This window comes from Schistocerca gregaria, chromosome 1 (assembly GCF_023897955.1).
Source record: "Schistocerca gregaria isolate iqSchGreg1 chromosome 1, iqSchGreg1.2, whole genome shotgun sequence".
NCBI classification, from domain to species: Eukaryota; Metazoa; Arthropoda; class Insecta; order Orthoptera; family Acrididae; genus Schistocerca; species Schistocerca gregaria.
This window is the reverse complement of record NC_064920.1, coordinates 770,480,706-770,502,885: the sequence shown is the minus strand read 5'-3', so window position 1 is coordinate 770,502,885 and position 22,180 is coordinate 770,480,706. Positions and strand designations below refer to the sequence as shown.

Here is a 22,180-nt window from a genome sequence, read left to right as displayed (position 1 = left end):
CGATAGCTTGTAAGCCGCTCAGGGAGTCAGAACATAGAAGAAACGACTCACCAAAACAGGAACGGATGTACTGAAGTGCATGAGATATGGCCACCTCTGCAGTGAACATACTGCAGCCAACGGGCAAGGAATGCTGTTCAGTGTGGCCTCTGTTGGTTGGTTGGTTTGTGGGATTAAAGGGACCAGACTACTATGGTCATCGGTCCCTTGTTCCATAAAAACTAAAACCACCCGAAGAGAATAAAAAACGAACAACAGGAAAGACAGCAGACGAAACAGGACATGAAATACTCTGACAGAGACCAGACAAAACAAATTAAAACACACACTGTGACGATGGTTGGCTGACCGTAGAGAAAAAGAGGAAAAGCCAAAAACCAAGAAAACTTTAAAAACTCAGTTTAAAATCAGAGGCTAAAAGCCAGAATCAACACTAAAAAAAACTCATATTAAAGGATAAAAACCCCCTGCCTGAACAAAACACAAAACCAAGTCCACCATGGCAGAGTCATCTGATAAAAGAGCAGAGAGTGTGTCAGGCATTGCAAAAGTCTGCCTGAGCACGGTTAAAAGGGCGCACTCCGACAGAATATGGACCACCGTCAAGGATGCCCCACAACGACAAAGAGGGGGATCCTCACAACACAGTAAATAACTGTGCGTGAGTCGGGTGTGGCCAATGCGGAGCCGACAAAGGACGACTGAGTCCCTGCGGTTGGCTCGCATGGATGACCGCCACACAGTTGTTGTGTCCTTGACGGCACGGAGTTTGTTAGGGGTGGTCAGACCGCACCATTCAGCATCCCAAAACGAGAGAACTTTGCGGCGTAAGACTGCCCGCAAATCAGCCGCCAGGAGGCCAATCTCCAGAGATGGCACACTGGTGGCCTCTTTCGCCAGGCGGTCAACAGTTTCATTGCCAGGTATACCAACATGGCCTGGGGTCCAAACAAAGACCACAGACCTGCCGCTACGGGCGAGAGTATGCAGGGACTCCTGGATAGCCATCACCAGACGAGAACGAGGGTAACACTGGCCGAGAGCTCGTAAACCGCTCAGGGAATCGCTACAGATAACGAAGGACTCACCTGAGCAGGAGCGGATATACTCTAGGGCACGAAAGATGGCGACCAGCTCAGCAGTGTAAACACTGCAGCCAGCCGGCAAGGAACGTTGTTCAGAATGGTCCCCTAGAGTTAGTGCATAACCGACTAGACCAGCAACTATCGAACCGTCTGTGTAGACAACGCCAGAGCCCTGATACATGGCCAGGATGGAATAAAAGCGGCGTCGGAAGGCCTCCAGAGGGACTGAGTGCTTCGGGCCATGTGCCAAATCGAGCCGAAGGCAAGGGCGAGGCACACACCACGGGGGTGTACGCAGAGGGGCCCGGAAGGAGGTGGAACAGGGAAACACCCAAGCTAGGAAAGAAGCTGTTTGACACGTACGGCGATCGGACAACCCAACCGGGGCCGACGTTCTGGCAGATGAACGACTGACTGCAGGAAGAGGACACGATAATTTGGATGCCCGGGCAAGCTAAAAACATGGGCAGCATAAGCAGACAGTAATTGTTGGCGTCGTAACCAAGGGACACCTGCCTCCACAAGTATGCTGTCAACAGGGCTGGTTCGGAAGGCACAAGTGGCAAGGCATATCCCGCTGTGGAGGATTGGGTCCAGCACCCGCAACGCAGATGGGGATGCTGAGCCATAAGCCAGACTCCCGTACTCCAGACGGGACTGGATTAACGCCTGGTGTGGCTCAGGCATCGCATAGCATTTAGACGCCGCCAACACGCCTGTTTAAACTGCCGAATATGAGGCAGCCAAGTCAACCAGGCATCAAAAACCATCCCCAAAAACCTGTGACTCCACCACTTTAAGAAGCTCGCCATCAAGATAAAGCCACGGCACCGGGTGAACAGTGCGTCGCCGGCAGAAATGCATAACGCAGGTCTTGGCTGCGGAAAACTGAAAACCATACGCTACAGCCCAAGACCGCGCCTTGCGGATTGCGCCCTGTAGCCGACATTCAGCAGCTGCAATGCCAATAGAGCTGTAGCAAAGGCAGAAGTCGTCAGCATACAGGGAAGCGGAGACAGTATTTCCCACAGCCGCAGCGAGCCCGTTAATAGCTATTAAAAACAGACACACACAGAACAGAACCCTGTGGCACACCGTTCTCCCGGACTTGGGAGGAACTATATGAGGCTGCGGCGTGCACGGGGAAGGTACGATACAACAGAAAACTGCGGATATAGATCGGCAGAGGGCCCTGAAGACCCCATCCATGAAGCGTAGAAAGGATGTCGTATCATACGCCTTCCGCATGTCGAAAAAGACAGCAACCAGATGCTGACGGCGGGCAAAGGCAGTACGGATGGCCGGCTCCAGGCTCGCCAGATTGTCGGCGGCGGAGCAGCCTTTACGGAACCCACCCTGAGACGGAGCCAGAAGGCCTCAAGACTCCAGTACCCAATTCAAGCGCCAGCTCACCATCCGTTCAAGCAACTTGCAAAGAACGTTGGTGAGGCTAATGGGACGGTAGCTGTCCACCTCCAAAGGGTTCTTCCCTGGTTTCAGAATGGGGACAACAAGACTTTCCCGCCATTGCAACGGAAACTCACCCTCGACCCAAATGCGGTTGTAAAGATCGAGGAGCCGTCGCTGGCAGTCCACTGAAAGGTGTTTCAGCATCTGAGAGTGGATGCTATCTGGCCCAGGAGCGGTATCAGGACAAGCGGCGAGGGCACTTCGAAATTCCCACTCACTGAATGGAACATTGTACAATTCAGGATGGTGAGTGCGAAAAGAAAGAAAGACTCCAACGTTCTATCCACTCCTTAATGGAGCGGAAGCCCAAGGGGTAGTTGGCAGAAGCGAAATTCACAGCAAAGTGCTCTGCCAAGCGGTTTGCAATGACGTCGGAGTCAGTACAAACAGCTCCATTCAGTGAGAGTGCAGGGACACTGACAGGGATCCGATAGCCATAGAGGCGGCAAATCTTGGCCCAGACCTGCGATGAAGTGACACGGATGCCAATGGTGGACACATACCGCTCCCAGCACTCCTGCTTGCATTGGCGGATAACGCAGCGGGCTCGCGCACTCAGCCGTTTGCAGGCGATAAGGTGGTCGATTGAGGGATGTCGCTTGTGACGCTGGAGCGCCCGCCGGCGAGCTTTAATCGCTTCAGCGATCTCAGGCGACCACCAAGGCACAGTCCGCCGCCGAAGGGACCCAGAAGAACGGGCAATGGCAGATTCGGCAGCAGTAACGATGCCGGCGGTGACCGATTGAACCACTGCATCAATGGCATCGTTAGAGAGAGGCTCAATAGCGGCAGTGGAGGAGAACAAGTCCCAACAAGTGACAGAAAGATCGGAAAGTTGTCACTACCACACAGGTCGTCATGCACTCTCCATTGGACAGGTCAATGGCGGAGTATGTGCCATGCGCCACACTGAAGTGTGTGAAGGCACCATCATTTAAGATCGAGAGATCAAGCTGCGCCAATAAATGCTCAACGATGGCACCTAGACCGGTTGCCACTGACCCACCCCAGAGATGGTTATGGGCGTTAAAGTCGCCCAGTAACACGAAAGGTGGAGGCAATTGGGCTATCAGAGCAGCCAGGACATGCTGCGCGACATCATCATCCGGTGGAAGGTAAAGACTGCAGACGGCAACAGCCTGTGGCGTCCACAACCGAACAGCGACAGCCTCTAAAGGTGTGTGGAGAGGTACAGACTCGCTGTGAAGAGAGTTCAGGACATAGATGCAGACGCCACCAGACACCCTTTCATAAGCTGCCTGGTTCTTATAATAACCCCAATAGCCACGGAGGGCGGGGGTTCGCATTGCCGGAAACCAAGTTTCCTGCAGAGCAATGCAGAGGAAAGTGTGAAGGCTGATAAGTTGGCGGAGCTCAGCTAGATGGTGGAAGAAACCGCTGCAGTTCCACTGGAGGATGGTGTTGTCCATGGCTGAGAAAGGCATGACGGGACGGGAAGGGAGATTACGCCGCTGGGTCACCTGCTGCCTCCGATTTAGCACCTGTGATAGTGCTTTCGATGGCGTCTGATGGACCGGCGAGATCGAGGTCCTCAGCGGACACCAGAATCTCCACCGCATCCTCAGACGCAGAGCTGGAAGGTTGTGGTGGGATGGCTGCCACCACGAGTTCCTTGGGCTGAGAGCTCTTCTTGGGTTTCTCACGCCGTTCCTTGGGCCGCACCGCCTGGGAGGGCTTCACGAATTCAGTCTCCGGGACGGAAGAGGATCGTGAAGCCCTACCACCAGCTGATTGCGGGCACTTACGCCATTGTTGGTCGTCAGACTTCTCGCTGGCGGAAAGCTGGGAAGGGAGGGACCCAAGGGACCCCTTGCAAGCGTGAGAAGCCGAAGAAGTTGGACACTTCTCCGACTTAGAAGTGGGGACAGACGTCCCCGATGGGGATGGTGTTGCTCCTGAGGTAGGTGGCGCAGGAGTAACCCGGTGGGTAGAGCCCCCCCACTGACGAGGGGGCAGGAGGAGTTTTACTACTCGTTGATCCAGCCACAATTGGAGAAATAGACGGGGGCTAGCACAGGTGTTGTAGCAGCAGCGTAGGAAGATGTCATTCTCACAGGATGGAGTCGGTCGTATTTCCTCTTGGCCTCAGTATAGGTTAGTCGGTCCAGGGTATTTTATTCCATGATTTTACGCTCTTTCTGGAAAATTCGGCAGTCTGGCGAGCAAAGTGAATGGTGCTCCCCGCAGTTGACACAGATGGGAGGCGGGGCACATGGAGTATTGGGATGTGATGGGCGTCCGCAATCTCGACATGTGAGGCTGGAAGTGCAGCGAGAAGACATATGGCCGAACTTCCGGCAATTAAAGCACCGCAACGGGGGAGGGATATAGGGCTTAACGTCACATCGGTAGACCATCACCTTGACTTTTTCCAGTAATTATCCCCTTCGAAGGCCAAGATGAAGGCACCGGTAGCAATCTGATTTTCCTTCGGACCCCGATGAACGCGCCAGACGAAATGTACACCCCGGCGCTCTAAATTGGCGCGCAGCTCTTCATCAGACTGCAAAAGAAGATCCCTATGGAAAATAACTCCCTGGACCATATTTAAACTCTTATGGGGTGTGACCGTAACGGCAACATCCCCCAACTCGTCACAAGTGAGTAACCGTCGTGACTGGGCAGAGGATGCCGTTTGTATCAGGACTGACCCGGAGCGCATTTTTGACAAGCCCTCCACCTCCCCAAACTGGTCCTCTAAATGCTCGACGAAGAACTGAGGCTTTGTGGAGAGAAAAGAGTCCCCATCAACCCTCGTACAAACTAAGAAGCGGGGCGAATAACTGCTACTGCCATCCTGAGACTTACGTTCCTCCCACGGTGTGGCCAGGGAGGGGAACGTTTTCGGATCGTACTTCTGAGCGTTAAACTGAGCCTGAGATCGCTTAGAGACTGCTGGCGTCTGGCCACCAGCGAGAGACGATGTACCACGCTTCATTGCGGTCATCCGCCCTTATGCCACCTACTCCGACCAAGGGCCCTCCCCACGGGCGCCACCCAGCCACGGCAAAAGCCACCTGGCAGGATGGCCGTTGCCGGGAGTCCCGATACCCCAGGAGGATAGGTATCTACTCCTTGGCATACGTGGGGAGTTAACGGCGCAGGCATCAGTAGAGCGATCCCTGTGTTGTCAGGGGGCTACAACCAACAGGGTACATGGAGGCCCCACCACAACGGACTGGCTACCGTGCTGGATGTTAGGTAATATGTGGTCCATGGTCGCCGTCGGTGCAGAAAGAGGCACTGCACAGTGCAAGATGTTATCTCCACACAGAAAAAGAGTCATGCCCAAGAGATGGAGAGCGGTGTATAAGCTGGCGAAAGGTCTGATCGCAAGATGGATACAATGCACCAAGTAAGGCGCCCTTCCCCAATCGGCTCGCTCTTCGAAAAATTTTGAGAGATGGAGTTCAAACCCAACAGGGGACCATCATACAAGGCCGAAAAGTTTGAGACTCCTTTTAGTCGCCTCTTACAACAGGCAGGAATACCGCGGGCCTATTCTAACCCCCGAACCCGCAGGGGGAGTGGCCTCTGTGGACATAGGCAAAGCCAACATTACCATCAGCCAACGAGCCAACTTCAGAGCCCCAGAACACGTGAGGAATCTAGAGGAAGTGACAGTAGAGAAGGGCAATGCAAAAGGTTCAGACGAAGCTTCGGCCGAGGAGTACTCCATGGGGTGTACATGCATGGACCTCAAGTAGAGGTGGTAAAGGGAAGGACTCAAATTTGGACAGAAGGGATCACACGTGTACTGCAATCGTGAGCCCTGAACTGGGCCGCCAATGCGAGAGATGAACTGCCACGAGTGGGAAAAGGAGACGGTAATTCGGATTCTCAGGAGAACTACAAAAGTGTGCAACATAACTGGCAAGCAGTTGAGCACGTTGGGAGGGACACCAGCCCCCACCAGGACTCTTGTCACCAGACTGTTCCTAAAAGCTCTCGTTGCTAGGTGTACGCCAGTGGTGCCATTGTTCGAGTAAACGCACCATTAAGGGTGCCACCGAACCACAAACCAGACTCCCATAGTCAAGGTGGGATTGAACAATGGCCCTGTAGAGCTGCAGCAGTGTAGAGCAACCCGAACCCCAGTTAGTGTTGCTCAGGCAATGGCGAGCATTTAGGTGCTTATAAGCTGACAAAAGTGAGGTAGCCAAGTCAATCGGGCGTCGAAAACCAGTCCTAAAAATCAATACGTCTCCACCACACTGAGTGGATCATCATTAAGATAAAAGTAAGGTTCCGGATGAACGATACAATGCTGACAGAAGAGCATGAGACACGACTTCGCAGCTGAAAACTGGAAGCCGTGGGCTGGAGCCCATGACTGCACCTTGTGAATTGCTCCTTGTAGGCACCACTCAAAAACACCAGTACTGGAGGAAATGCAGAAGTCATCCACATACGGAGAAGGGGAGACCGACGGTCCTACACCTGCTGCTAGGCCGTTAGTGGACACTAAAAAGAGAGGGTTACACTCAATACAGAGCCCTGCGGAACGCCATTCTCCTGAATACAGTGGGGTGGGAGCTGAGACACACTAACTGGGACATGCGAAGTAGGGAGCAACAGCAAGTTTTGGATAAAAGTCGGGAGCGTGTCCCAGAGACTCCACTCATTCAATGTGGCATGGATATGTCGCCAGGTCGTGTTGTATGCTTTACATAGTCAAGAAAGATGGCAAACTGACATTTGCATCTGGAAAAGGCTGTTGAGATGGCAGACTCTAGGGACACAAGATTATCAGTGGTAAAGCGATCCTGGCAGAAGCCACCCTGAATTGGAGCCATTAGGCCACATAACTCCAGGACCCAACCCAACTGCCAACACACCATATGTTCCAGCGGCTTACAGAGAATGTTGGTGAGGCTAATGGGTTGATAGCTATCTACATAAAGCAGATTGTTACCAGGCTTTAACACCGGAACAATGGTCCACCTCCCCCACTGCGGTGGAAAGACCCCATCACACCACATCCGGTTAAAGATGAAGAGAAGATTTTCCTTGTAGTCAGACAAGAGATATTTAATCATCCGACTGTGGATCCAATCTGGCCCAGGAGCTGCGTCGGAGCAATGTGGAAGGTCACTGAGGAGCTCCCACTATGTAAATGGGGCGTTATAGGGTTGACTGTGGCATGTAGCGAACAAGAGGACTTTCCTTTCCATCCACCGTCTGAGGGTGCGAAAGCCTGGGGGGCAGTTCTCCAACACAAAGGCTCAAGCATAATGCTCAGAAATCGTGTTTGCGTCGGTAGAGAGCACGCCATTCATGTTAATGCCATGGGCTCCTGTTGGGGTCTGGTACCCAAAAAGACATCCGATCTTCATCCAGACTTGGGAAAATGACATATGGTACCCAACGATCGACCATGTACCTCCCAACACTCCTGTTTCCATCGATTTATAAGCAGACAAACACGTGCACAGAGCCACTTAAAGGCTATTAGGTGTTCTAGGGGAGAGTGCCGCTTATGTCGCTGTAGAGTTCACCGACGCTCCTAATTGCTTCAACAACTTCCAGTGACCACCAAGAGACTGTCTTCCACCAGGGACACAGTGCTGAACGAGGGATCACATTTTCCGCCGCAGAAATTACCGTTATAGTGACCTGCTCTATCACAACGTCGATGGCACCATGTGGGGGAGATTCAACAGTTACAGTAGAGGTGAAGGCTACCCAGTTTGCCTTGTTTAAAGCCCATATGGGTAGGCGGTCCATAGGCATGACGCTGGGTGAGTGGCAGGAAGATGGGGAAGTAGTCACTGCCACACAGGTCATCATGTGCTCTCCAGTGGATAGATGGGAGAAGTCCTGGTCTGCAAACTGATAAATCAATGGCCGAATAACTACCATGTGTGAGTCTCAGAATTTAAGAGGCATAGGTCGAGTTGGGACAGCAAATTTTTAACATCTCTGCCACAGCCGGTATGTATGGTGCTACCCCACCAGGGTTTATGGGTGTTATAGTCTTCCAAAAGTAGGAAAGGTTTAGGGAGTTGATCAATCAGTGCAGCCAGTACATTCAGGGGTACCGCACCATCTAGAGGGAGATATATATTTGCAGACAGTTATTTCCTTCGTTGTCCATATCATGACGGCCACAGCTTGAAGTGAAGTTAGAAAGGGCACAGGATGAAATACAAGGGTACTGTTGGATCAATGACCAGGCACCAGTGCATCTATTTGTTCTGTACTTCAAAAATGAGACATAATTTGCAGTTGATCATGTGTTCTAAAAGTATGTAACAAATTAGGTAAAAGAAAAGTTGCTCGAAGTTGACAAGCTCATATACTTTTCAAGTGGAAGTGATAGATAATACAAAAAAATAAAATCTTTGCAACCACAAAGTAGATTTTGGATTGGAGGCCAAATGGCTCTGTCTCTTGTCACAGTAAAAATACATGCAATGTAGTAGGGGGCACAATAGATCATGAGGTGAGTAAATACAGCCTACAAAGACCTAATTATTACATTAGGGGACATTTATGTCTTTTGCTAAAGTAGTATTAAAGGCATCACCTATTTCCTCATCAAGAAAGCAGAGGTAATTCATATAAAAACAACACTACAAACAAGATTTGAAAATTGTATAGCAATAGAAGGAACAAGGCAATTCCACATTGTGTGCATGGCATTGAAGAAAACTTACTTCATGCTATGTAACAACAGATACTACAATTTATAAGAATCATTGTGCCAGTAAAATCACATCTCCGTCTTTTAACACTGAATGACATAGTGGCATGTGTGTACGATTCATAATTGTGACTTGCACAACTTGAAATAATACACATGCAAAACAATGTTATTTTTGTGCATTTTTACCACCTTGCTGGCTCAAGAATGCCATTCAAGAAATCTACTAGCAAAGTTCAGATATCAATAGAACGTATTAAGAATGCTTTCAGTGTTGCACTTACCACAGCATCTGGGAAGTCTTATACTGTGTCACAAAAACTACCTGAAGAAATAAGTGTTCTTAACAATTACCATTAGGATTAGGAAGCACCACATCTGAAAAGGATGTTAACTGAAAACGATTATTTTAGATGTCAAGATTATGAAAATGTTTGGTTAAGTAAATTTTAGAGCTTATTCATATAATCCCACACCTTAACTTCACTAAAAGTTGAGTACATCTAGCCCATATGACATGAATTATTCAATACCCATAAGATCAATTTTAGTTTAATCATTTCCTCACTTCCAAAAATTCACGCCTTTGTTCTCAGTCACAATATCAGTGATGAAATTTTTACAGTGCTTCACTACCATACTGGTGTATAACACGTACAGAAATCAAATTATTATATTCAGTCGTATCAAACTCAAAAAAATAAATTCCCCAAATTTCAAAAATTTATGATAAATCAAGAAAAGATTTGTAAGTGTTCTTACTCTATATGAGGCTAATAGTTTATTATATCTTACTAGAGAAAAGAATACACTTTGATACATCACTCCTTGCTTGTCAGTTTTGGGTCTAAAAACTGTATTCTCTAAATTCTCTTAATACTGTTCCCTCTAAAACACACACACACACACACACACACACACACACACACACACACACACACAGACAGAGAGAGAGAGAGAGAGAGAGAGAGAGAGAGAGAGAGAGAGAGAGAAGGGGGGGGTGCGAAATGCCTCAAAGGAGCAAATTTCATTCGGATAGTAAAAAGGAATATGTAACAGATTTTGCAAATTTTTCCAGGGCCAAAACAAGTAGCGACACTGAGCAAAATCCTTTCCTACACAGACATATCACTTGTGATTCAACTAACTCAGTATAGGCCGAAATTTTCAGTGTCATACAATTGTAATAGTATGTGTTCATAAATAAAGAAGTCAGCAAGACACCGTAACTGCAACATGAGCAAAGAGGGACAACCAAAAGTCCAACAAACGGTTCACCATCATGCCACGGTCTAACATAACATTTCACCCGCTAACGTCTTAGCTCCAGAGACTTTCACTTACCAATATTACAAACAGATTTACAACAATATATAAAATTCGAAAAAAGTAAAAGGGCAGTTCTGTTACAGAATAGCTAATGATGCACCATGTTCCTCTACTAGTTTCAGTTAAACAAAACATTGCTTGTTAAAGCACCACAACATTACTATTCCATTACAAACAATTCAAAAATTTTGGAAGAGTGAAACAAAAAGTTTAAATCCAGTGAAGTACATTTGCAATTCGAAGTCTTTAGTTGCACAAAATGCTGGCAAGCAATTTACTCGGGACAGTGCAAATTGCATAAATTAGCTTGCATACAGCGATTAGCGTGGCAAAAGGGAAGAAGACTAAACTTCAAACCTCGATGGTCCAAATTGGTAGACATGACATTTACCCGGCAAATCAAGCTATCTACCGAAATCAGTACATACCTTACTCTAACAAACACTTTAATGTTCTGGTTTTTTTCTTTCTTCTTGGAATTCATGATGTACACAAACCAAAAACAATCAATGGGTGGCCAACCGTCAACGGAAACAACTATCAGTTCAGCACGTATTTTCAAACTATGTACGATCTGCAGCAAGCGCTCCGATTGGCTGCAACAAACAACGACCATCAGACAAACTGTGGCGGGGGATGGAAATATTCGATTCTCAAATCGATAGATATCGAATCACACATGTAACCCAGTGATCTCTGTACCATGGAAGAAACTAATGTAACCAGAGACATAACAAGAGTTAAATGCAAACGAAACCGAAACCCAAACTTGGAACCAGGAACAAATTTCATATAGCAATCAATTAGAGCTGACAAACATATTTATAAAAGATATAATACTTGAAGACGAAAATACTGTCTGCTATAGCAAATAAATGCACGTAAATATATTGTATAAATACTAGGAAAAACAACAATCTACATAAAGACCCAAAATCACTTACCTTGGTCCAGAAAGGGGTCCAATACATAGAAACACAAGTTTTCAATAAATTTCCAGCAACCATTAAAAACTTGCAATCAGATAAACCACAGTTTACACAGAGTTTCAGACTTCTGATAGGCAACTCCTTGTACTCTATAGATGAATATCTTAACAGGGACTGTAAGACCAGCTTATGTAAAAATATGGTTATATTTCAGTTTTGACAGCACCTGTTTACAACAGCCAAGAATAGATTTTGTGTATGATAAAACTATTAAAAGGGCATAACAATGTTTCAATCTGACAGTGTATTAATTCTTAAATCTGTAAATATTAGCAGCTCCTGTTTACTCTTGCGTATTCACCTGTTTTGACAGGTATTATATTCCAATATTTTAATGTTTTATGTTATACTTTCTGAGATGTTCCATACCATGGTTATCATTACATTTTTTGGGTCGATGGAACGAAAACTAAATCTAATATGATCTAATCTAATCATCTACAGAGATACCGCTCTCGGGTAATTGTAAAATTATACAATATTCGTTAATCTAATTTCAAATAATTCTATTTTTTACCAGCACATCTGCCACACATTTCCTGCATACAGTCTACAATTTCGACAGTGCATCGTCTCTCAGCTCACAATGTTTAACTGTGATTCACATATCAGGAAACGGAATGTAAGGACACATGAAAAAATCCTACAATATATACCAAATAGCAACATTCACGTTGGCAGTCAATGGCAAACGACATGGAAAAGACCGTAACAATTAAAGTTTTCATGAGAAAATAGCATTCTCCTTGACGCTAGTGGAGAGACGCTGTCGTACTATGCTAACATTGTAAGTTAGCCTGGTGGGTTTGGCCGAAAATATGGAAACATCGAGAGAAATTTATGCTTGAATATAAAATGTACATGCTAGGCAAGCCTGCAGGCTGCGTTGTTGTATCTGCCCATGGGCAGCATCTATGCAATGTTCCCAATACGATGCAACTGTCCCTCATAGTCGGAATAGTGTTCCGTTTAGTTTTGCATTATATTGGAGCTAGGTGACTTAGAATGTGGGCAATTTGTTGATGCTCGTATGATCTGTAATTCCACCATCAAGTTACTGAGCCAAAGTGTTTGATGTTTCAAGAGGCATCGCACCGAAGATTTATACAGCTTACAGGGAAACAGAAAATCGTTCTTCGCTAAGTCACAACGAGGACGAAAATGTGTTTTGAATGATCATGATTGACTGTGACCGATGGTGACCAACAATAAGAGGGCGACAAGTGCAGAAGTCACTGCAGAGCTGAATCTCACACTCTCGAACACTGTGAGCACCAAGGCAACATGAAGGGACATCCGGAAGCAGGGACTAACAGGGCAAGTTGGAATTCCAAAACCACTCATCATGCCAGCGAGCGGTTCTTGGCGCTACATTCTGGAACTGAGCTACCGCTACGGTCGCAGGTTCGAATCCTGCCTTGGGCATGGATGTGTGTGATGTCCTTAGGTTAGTTAGGTTTAAGTAGTTCTAAGTTCTAGAGGACTGATGATCTCAGAAATTGAGTCCCATAGTGCTCAGAGCCATTTGAACCATTTTTTTTGAACCACACATCAGGGATGTAAACAGCTGGATCAGGAAAACGTGGTGTCGTAGCCACAAAACATGCACTATGGAACAACTGAAGAATGTCGTTTTGTTGAATGATTCTTGTTGACTCTTGTCAAGTGTTTTTTCAATTACTGTGAGAGTTTATGCCCCAAGGGGGAAACATGGTGGGTATGTGGTGATGGTTTTGGCGTCCATATCCTTTTATTGTATGGGCCCCACGGTTACTCTGTAAATTCGAACTGCGGAGAGTAGTCGTTTGACAACAATAGAAGCAAACGTGACGCCATTTTGACGTCATGTGCAATATCGTCAGATGCATTATCGGCTATCTACTTTGTGACAAAGAAACATGAAAATTACTGCTCCTGGATTTACTCACAACAATTTAAACTGTCCTCTTAGGTACCTCGTTAACCACAAACTAGGAAATTGCCACATATAAGTAAATAAACAGCGAAATACTTGTGACAAGGAAGAATATGAATGTTGTTGCTGCTCGTTTCACTGTTAGTAATTTAACCCTCCGCTGGGCACATGGGGTCTTTTGAGACGCCATACCACTTACACGACGTACACTTCATTATTTGATGGATCTACAGCACTCATGGTCCCTAACATCTCTCTCATAGTAATGATCTAAATTGCTATTATGCAGAAATACCATTAATTAACTGTTTCTTTATTTTATGATTACTTAGTTTAGGAATCAATGAAAATGGGCACTTGGAATCTTCAAAGACCCCACCTGGTTTAACTGGCTCAGTGTTCCCAGAAAATAGCTGATGTTGGCAGAGCTTATTAAAAATGAAGTTTACTCAGTTGTTAAGCTTCAGACAGCATTGTTGATCTGAGGGAAGTGGATGATGGCTGGCTTTATTAGGTAAGCACAGTATTTGTTTTCAAATCTTACAGTTTTGCATACATGTATGATATTATTCACAAAAAGAAAGAAATGACTGTTGATTATATAGTAAGTAAGTCAAAATTTTAAAAAAAATTGTGGGAACTGTAGGAAGAACTATTTCCTTATACTTATGTTAGAATTTAAATATAGGATTAATTTTTTGTTTAGGGTTGATAGCAAATTTGTTTGGGCTGAAGTAGATGTAAGATTCTTCTTCAAATGTGGGATGATGCTGATGTCGATAATGAACGTATTTCTGACTTGAATGATGATGAATACTTGCCTTCAGGTCGTGAAGAGGAGGAAGGCAGTGATGTAATGTAAGAGGAAGATAATGAAGATAACGTCATTCACAGTGAGGATGATGTAACTGTAACTAATCACAACAATATGAAAGGTTATTTCATTGGAAAAAGTTGAATCACTTGGTACAAAGAGCCTCCAACTAAGTGCCAAACTCCATCTCATAATAAAATTCGTCATAAACCTGGTCCTATAGTGGTACCCCTAGTTCAATAAAACAAGTCCTAAAGCTCCTAATAACCCCAGAAGTAATGTCCGTCGTGGTAAGGGAAGCCAACAGAGAGGCTAGGCGAGTGTACAAGAAGTGGAATGAAGATTATCCTGGTAGTACACCTAAGGTATGGAAGGAGCTAGAAGTAGAAGAAATAGAGGCATACATTGGTTTCCTTATCTCTTAGCCTACAGATCAGGGAAGGAGGACTTGAGTGAACAGTGGAAAAAGAATATGGCACACTTAATTTCAGAGCGACAGTGCACCTTGTGATGTCCGGAATTAAAAAAAAGGAGGGGTGTCTATTTTTTGTTTTTGGTTTGTTTTGTTGAAAGGAAAGAAAGAAAAAAAGGGTGAATAAAGGTGAAGGGAAGTGGTTCTATTTTTACTGGAATGAACTTATTGATGGACATGACAAAAATTTATTTTACCTATTTTTTTTTTTTACTCATCGAAGAAGACAACACGACACATATAAAAGAATATAGAACAAGAATAATAAAGAACACATATTATCCACAGAATGATCGTTTCACAAGACACTTTCTAGCTCGACTGACTCTTAAGACTGCACAAGACTCGACTGACTCTTACTCTCTCTCTCTGGACCACAGCCTCTTCACGTCCCTCTGGACCAGAGATTTCAACTGTGATTATCACGCCGATTATTTAATTAATCGTACAGCCGCTGGGCGCGCGCTTGGCGCGTCATTTAGATGGGGTTAAACGCACACCGCGAGAGGCGTGGGCTAGCGGTGTCTTACAGGTATCGCCACACGGCCCCCTCTACTGGTGCGTAAGTTTTTCAAACTTCGCGGCAGTACCAGATTTGAGTTGACGAACAAGGTTGTGCAGTGTTTGCACCAGCATTATACAACATTTTCAAACATATGACAAGTACATACATATATAAAGAATTATTGCCTAAAGTACAAAGTTTAAGTAAATATACATAAATTGTTGCACATTACAAAATAGCCACTTTGAAATTGATCAATGGATGATTCATTTTTTTTAGAGAGATGCCTGCACCGTTGGCAGTCCTGTTATTAAAACAATAGCTGCTACCCTGTATTCACAGTTCTTATTGTGTCGACCAGTGAGCACTATGCTTTGCCTCAGTTCAGTGTGGTGCGTCGTGCGAAGCACAGTAAAAGTCAAAGCACCACAACTTTGTTTACTTTACAGTTTGCACATCAGGACAATAGGTAATGAATCTGCTTACGACAAAAGAACCCAAAAGGTCATACAATTTGGTTTTAAGTTGTCGATGACAACAAAGTTCATGTCAGTATTGTTGGTGTTTAAGAGTGGCTGTGCGTGCACGAGTGCAGTAATTTTGATAAAGTGGTCCATCCACCACGCACCGCGGCACTGCGTACAGCCTCGCGCTAGGGTCCGCTGTTGAGGTATAACAGGCGGTGACACGTCTGCGGCGCCACCCCTTACGACGGACGCGACAGTACTGGTAGCCGCATCCGAAGACCGTACAACGCAGACTTCCAAGCACTTTCCAAGGTAGGGATCACTGTGATACACATCATTGCACTTTATCGTAGGATTTGAGATTAAACTATCTCACTTTGTACGGAAAACACTTTTCTATCATATTTTTACTCTTGACTGGTTGATTTCTCTTTATCAACACTATTTGATTTTTTTTTACACTGTTCAGAAGGGAGGTTCGACGTCCTGTTCCTTCTGAGAACACATTTTCACAGACACTTCACTTTTGAGCAAAATTACACTTTGCATCTTTTCTCCTTTTATATTAGGTGCACATAGTAAGACTGTTTTGTGTGTAGCCTTCACAAGAGGACATTTAAGTTTTGAATAGGCAAGTTCAAAATTACATAGAAAAAATGGACATGTACATATACATAAAATGATTACCTACTATAGACATGAAATTCAATATACATAATACAAATGAACTTCTTCGTAGCTAAGTTGCTACATAGCCATTGAAATACTTTGCTAGTCGTGACCTGTGAAACTCTCCCAAAATTCATATTTATATAGAGAATACTAGTTGTTTACATCTTCAAAAACTTACAATTAGACATGTTTTGCTAGTCGTGTCCTGTGAAACTTTACAAAATTCAGATTTATATTGAGATTGCTAGTTGTTTACATTTACAAAATTTTACAATTAGACATGAAATGACATATTTATGTACACGAAATTCAGGTTGTGCCATCTATTTCTTGCTGTGCATGTGCACTAACGGAGTACTATCTCCTTCTTTACAGAATATTGAAATCTATGGCATCTGTCATCAAGAATTCTGCAAAACTCGACGAGAGACCCTAAGTGCTGCAAATTATGAATGGACAAAATATACAAAAGAATAGTGCAAAAACCTCACTACCCCACTATCCATCGTCCAGCAGTGGGCAAGGAGGTGGGAGTAGGATCAAGATAGAAGGATTGGGTTATATTCATATTTACAAAATGTTCATCAATACAGTAGTGTTTTCACACATGTGTGCGACGAATAGTGTATCTGTTTGCGTAACGTATGCATCATAAACTTTGCCATTGCGCAAGTGTCACTGACTTTAAGCCAATTCATGTTGTATTCAGTTTCATCCTTTAAAGTTGATCCGAATTGCTGTTTAAGCAAAAAGAAATTCAATGATCATTGTCAATCACTTCCTGTAAATCAGTCAAAGATTTTTGCAAGAATCAATGTGAGTACCGTATATGGTTTAATTCACTCGTTGAATCAGTCATGTTTAGGTAAATACGCGCTTAATGACACGGTAGTTTATATTCCTGAAAAAAATTCAGTCAGTAAACGTACTAATAAATGACTATAGGATCCTTCCATAAGAGGTGTACTTTAGTGAGTATCACGTAGTAAAATAAATATATGAATTTCCTGTAGGTAAAGGAAAATGAATGCGCTTTAGTTTCCATAAAGACAAGAAAATCGCTGTGTCCACGAAGACAGCTGCGTCGTACTGCTTCACACACAAATCTTCAAAAACTTATCCACTTTGCTGAAAGAGAAAGAAAAATCTCATACACTAAAGTATGTTTTCTTGTAATCGTGAATTGTACGTCGTACCGGTAGTCGTGTAGTTTTTGTTTCCTGGTCGAGAACATGAGCAGAGAGCGGGAGACTTCGTATCCTAGCAATTGTTTTATGAGAGTCGCATTTTCTTAACTCTGGTCCAGACAGAACGACATAAAATTGCATAACTTATATACTATCCCACTTACACAAATACATATGTCCATGTCCTCACAGTATCAAGTAATGAGTGCTAGATTTCACCTAAATTACTTCACAGGATAAAAACATTTTTTTAAATAGTGTTAATGTTAGTGAGTTCATAAGTTCGTAACCATTAAACACGACCTTCGTAAATGTAGAATACGAATCTTACGAAGGCAGCCTGCATGCATGGTACTACACAATTAGCCTGTGTAAAGAATGAGATTCTATAACGACAGCAATTTTTATTCGCTACGTAAGCAGATTATTTATTTCGCTGTGGCTGATAAACATTTTTCCTCCACAATGACCTATGTACAAAATTTACGTTTGTTACGATGGAGAGCACACAAACTCTTTATGCCAAGCGTGAGATAATGGTTTTTTAAATAGGGCACATACCAAATAAGTTTTTCTTTCTCCTTTTTTATTGCCTACACGGCGAATCATTTCTCATTAACATCTATCAGTATTCATACACACGTATCGTTTTCATTCATACAGCTTCATATAATTAATATTCACCTTTCTTCTCATAGAACAGCTTCAATATAAATCGCAAATCATCAAATAATACTACGTGGTGGCATCATTGGCTCACACACAACGAAATCCTCATCATCATCATAAAAACTACCTTATAAACTAAAATTCACATTCATTCTTTCACACTCATTTCAGCACAATCATTCACTCATGCTGGCGTATAGTATAGCATTCTGGTGGCTCTCAAATTCATCACAGTTATTAACATAATAAAATCTTTTTTCTTGTACATAGTTTCCTGTTCTAGAAAATGCCTGTTTAAGGAGTAAGTTTGGTCGCTAACTTCGTTGTCCTTGGCTAGTAGTCAAATTATTCGTAGCATAGTAAATATAACGTAGATTAAATAGTTCTCGGATTGCATGTAATGTTTAACGTGGATTTGCTATAGTTTAATGCGTTATGATTCTTTGCATTGACTAACAATTAACACTAACATTTTAGCTGTAACTAGCACATCCTTTCTCTTTCTCTTACTTTACATACTGCTTTAAGTGGTGGTGGGCGTGAAGTCCTTTAACTTTCTGTGTTGTAGGGTATGCTAATAAACAACATCCAGGGTGAGGAATATCAACGATCCGGTATGGACCTGAGTAAACTAATTGCCATTTCTTAAGCAAACGTTTTAGCCTCGTAGATTTGGGATGGGTTGTGAGCAATACCAAATCATCAATTTCGAACACACGTGCCGGTCTGACCCGTTTATCAAATTTTTTCTTCCGGAGCTCCACAGTGTGTGCCAGGGTAATGGCAGCTTGCCTTACCTTTTCTTGAAAAGAAATATCGTTCGAAGACAACTTAGGCAGGGGACTTGACCATGAGTTTTTTTCTGGTTCGTCTGATAATAACTCGGCAGGTGAGAATCCGGTTGAACTATGTGGCAAATTGTTCACAATGTACTCGAACGGAGCGAGGTATTCTATCCATTTGGAATGTTTTGTAGAAGAATGGATGCGCATAAATTGATTAAATTCTTTAAAAATTCGCTCAACGGGGTTACCCTGTGGGTGAAATCGGAAAGTAAGAACATGTTTAATATCGGAATCTTGCAGAAATGATTTCCACTTTGCACTCGTAAAGTACGATGCATTGTCCGTTAGGACAGCGACAGGTTTTCCGACGCGGGCTAGGTAGTCGGCCGAAAAGCGTCGAATGATAGCCGCAACAGTGGCTGTGCGCAAGGCGTACAATTTCACATACTTAGTAAAAACGTCCAATATAGCCAAAATGTATTTAGCACCACCGCGGGATTGTGGATAGGGTCCGCCAATGTCTACGGAAATCAAATCAAGCGGTTGCTTTGCAAGAATGGGATGCAATTCAATTGATGCATGTTTGTTCAAATATTTTGCCTTCTGGCAAATGATACATTTGCGAATGACCTGCAGGACTCTACGTCGCATGTTAGGAAAATAGCAGAAGCGTAGGATCTTGGCGGCACATTTATTAATGCCATAATGTCCCCAGGTTTTGTGGGTGAACAAAATGAAGTCGTCAACATTAGCTTCCGGTAAACATACCAACCAACGCTCTGACACGAGATGGGAACGATGAAACAGTACACCATTGTTGATCTTGTAGTAATTTTGAAGATTAGAATTTGAATTCTGACATAATTTTGTTTTTACTGTAGACCACCTAGGATCGGCATCTTGTAACTGTGCAAAATCCCTGCAGATTCGGTGATAGTAGCGGTTGTAGGATTCGTCATACATTAACATGACCTGAAAGTCGGAAGTTTGCTCATGCAAATCTGAAAGATTTTTCGCATCGTGCGGAAGACGAGAAAGAGCGTCCGCAACAATATTGGTTTCGCCGGAGATGTAAATAATTTCGAAATCGTATTCTTGTAACGACAAACACCAACGAGTGAGCCGGGAATGAAGTAATTTGCAAGACAGTAAAAATGATAAAGCTTGGTGGTCTGTATAGATGCGTGTATGTTTTCCCCAGAGAAAATATTGAAATTTTCGCATAGACCAAATAATTGCAAGGGTCTCGCGTTCCGTAACTGAATACGATCTCTCGCATTCAGTTAAGGTGCGACTGGCAAAACTGATAGGTTTTACTATTGTTCGATCATGTTCAACAGACAGTTGAAACAAAAAGGCCCCAAGTCCATAAGATGACGCATCGGTCGATAGGCAGAAGTCTTTTGACATGTCCGGATGACAGAGGAGTGGTGCGTGGATTAATGTTTGTTTAATTTTTTCAAAATCGGATTGACATTCTGTAGTCCATTGCCAAAGGGAATTTTTCTTTAGAAGATTCAGAAGATGTGGGCTGTTAAGAGCTTGCTGTGTCACGAACTTTCTGAAAAATGACGAAAGACCCAAAAATGCTTTAAGTTGTTTTTTGGTTCGGGGTGCAGGAAAGTTGCGAATTGCTTCAGTCTTTTTAGAGTCTGGCCTGATGCCTTCCGGCGTGATGATGTGGCCAAGGAACTTAATCTGTTGTCGGGCGAACCTTGATTTTTCCAAATTGATTGTCACGCCTGCATCGGCGAATTTAATCAAAATTTGTCTTAGAAGATCGACATGTTCTTCCCAGGTGGCAGTCGCCACAACTAAATCATCCACATAGGGAGTGATTTGTGAAAGTAAATCTGGCCCGAGGACGTCGTCAAGCGCCTCGATAAAGATTCCTGCACTTATTCGTAACCCGAATGGCAAAACACGGAATTGGTATGATCGTCCTTCGCGGTATATTTACGTGATTCAGGATGTAGAAGAACCTGGTAGTAGGACGATCGTAGGTCGATATTAGTCAGAAATTTGGCGTTGTGAAATTTCAGGAGTTGTTCGTCCAGATTTACAGGGCGAGTATTTACCGGTATAATAATTTTGTTGATTTCGCGTGCATCGAGAACAAGACGCACGCTTCCATCGGGTTTCGAAACTGACAACAAAGGGTTGCAATACGGCGAGTGCGAATTTTCTATGCTTTTCCAACGTAGCATTCTGTTAATTTCGTGCATAACCGCTGGTTATTTAGACCACGGTATATTGTAGTGTGTACGACAAAATGTTAGGTGGGGTTTGACATCCATCTTGTACACATACCCACGTATGATACCAGGTTTATCTTGAAAGACTACTGAAAATTGTTGAAGAAGGTGAAACAGATTCTGTTTTTGCAAATCAGTTAGATGGTAGGCTTCGGCACACTTTTCCCACAGAGTTTTACTATCAGCATTGTAAGAAGAATTGCAATTGTTTGTCATAGAAAAATTAGTGATGGGCACAGATTGTACTTTCAAGTGACGTACGTCCCGATAAGAATTGTTGTTATTAATTGTTTTAGATAAAGGTATCAAAATTCTTTGCTTTTCAACCATCAATTGACAGATACCATTCCCTAAGTCAATCACTGCTCGATACTGATTTAAGAAATCGATGATGAAAAGACATGGAACTGTTAAATTATCCACAACAAGGAAATGATAACGAACATGAACGTTGGAAACAACAAAAGTTAGAAGAGCTTGTAATTCGACATTTTTTGATTTGTTTCCAGTGGCACCGATGATTCGGCAGTTCTGCACTGGAAACGTCGGAAGTTTAGAACCTTTATCTAGATCCAAGTACAGGGAACTAGAAATCACGCTTGCTGACGCTCCAGTGTCGAATAACACTTCTACAATGGATTTCTCTAACGATAAAACAGCAGTTGCCTGAACCGTTACCTTTACTTTGTCGTTATTACTAGACTTATTATTCTCGGCAAGAAGGTCATGTTCCATAGTGTGTCCGTCTTGGAATCTCAAAAAACAATTTGCAAGATTATTTGCGCCCGTGCTCACGTTCTCGACCGGGGGTTGGGCGCTTACGCCGGTCTGCTCATGTTTTCCGCCGCGTTATTAGGCGACGCATTTTGGTCATCACTTACCTCAATAATATTTATCCT

At 43.9% G+C, this 22,180-nt stretch overlaps 1 protein-coding gene across 1 annotated transcript in view; it reads right to left on the bottom strand.

The window, feature by feature from the left end:
- The window catches only part of LOC126268318 (kinesin-like protein KIF11-A), a 186,430-nt gene extending 175,230 nt beyond the window's left edge, over window positions 1–11,200 (bottom strand). Inside the window, exon 1 of the mRNA XM_049973900.1 lies at window positions 10,980–11,200. Coding sequence (XP_049829857.1) covers window positions 10,980–11,167 — 188 coding nt within the window. The 5' untranslated portion in view covers window positions 11,168–11,200. The remainder of the gene's footprint in view (window positions 1–10,979) is intronic.
- Window positions 11,201–22,180: the final 10,980 nt, after the last annotated feature.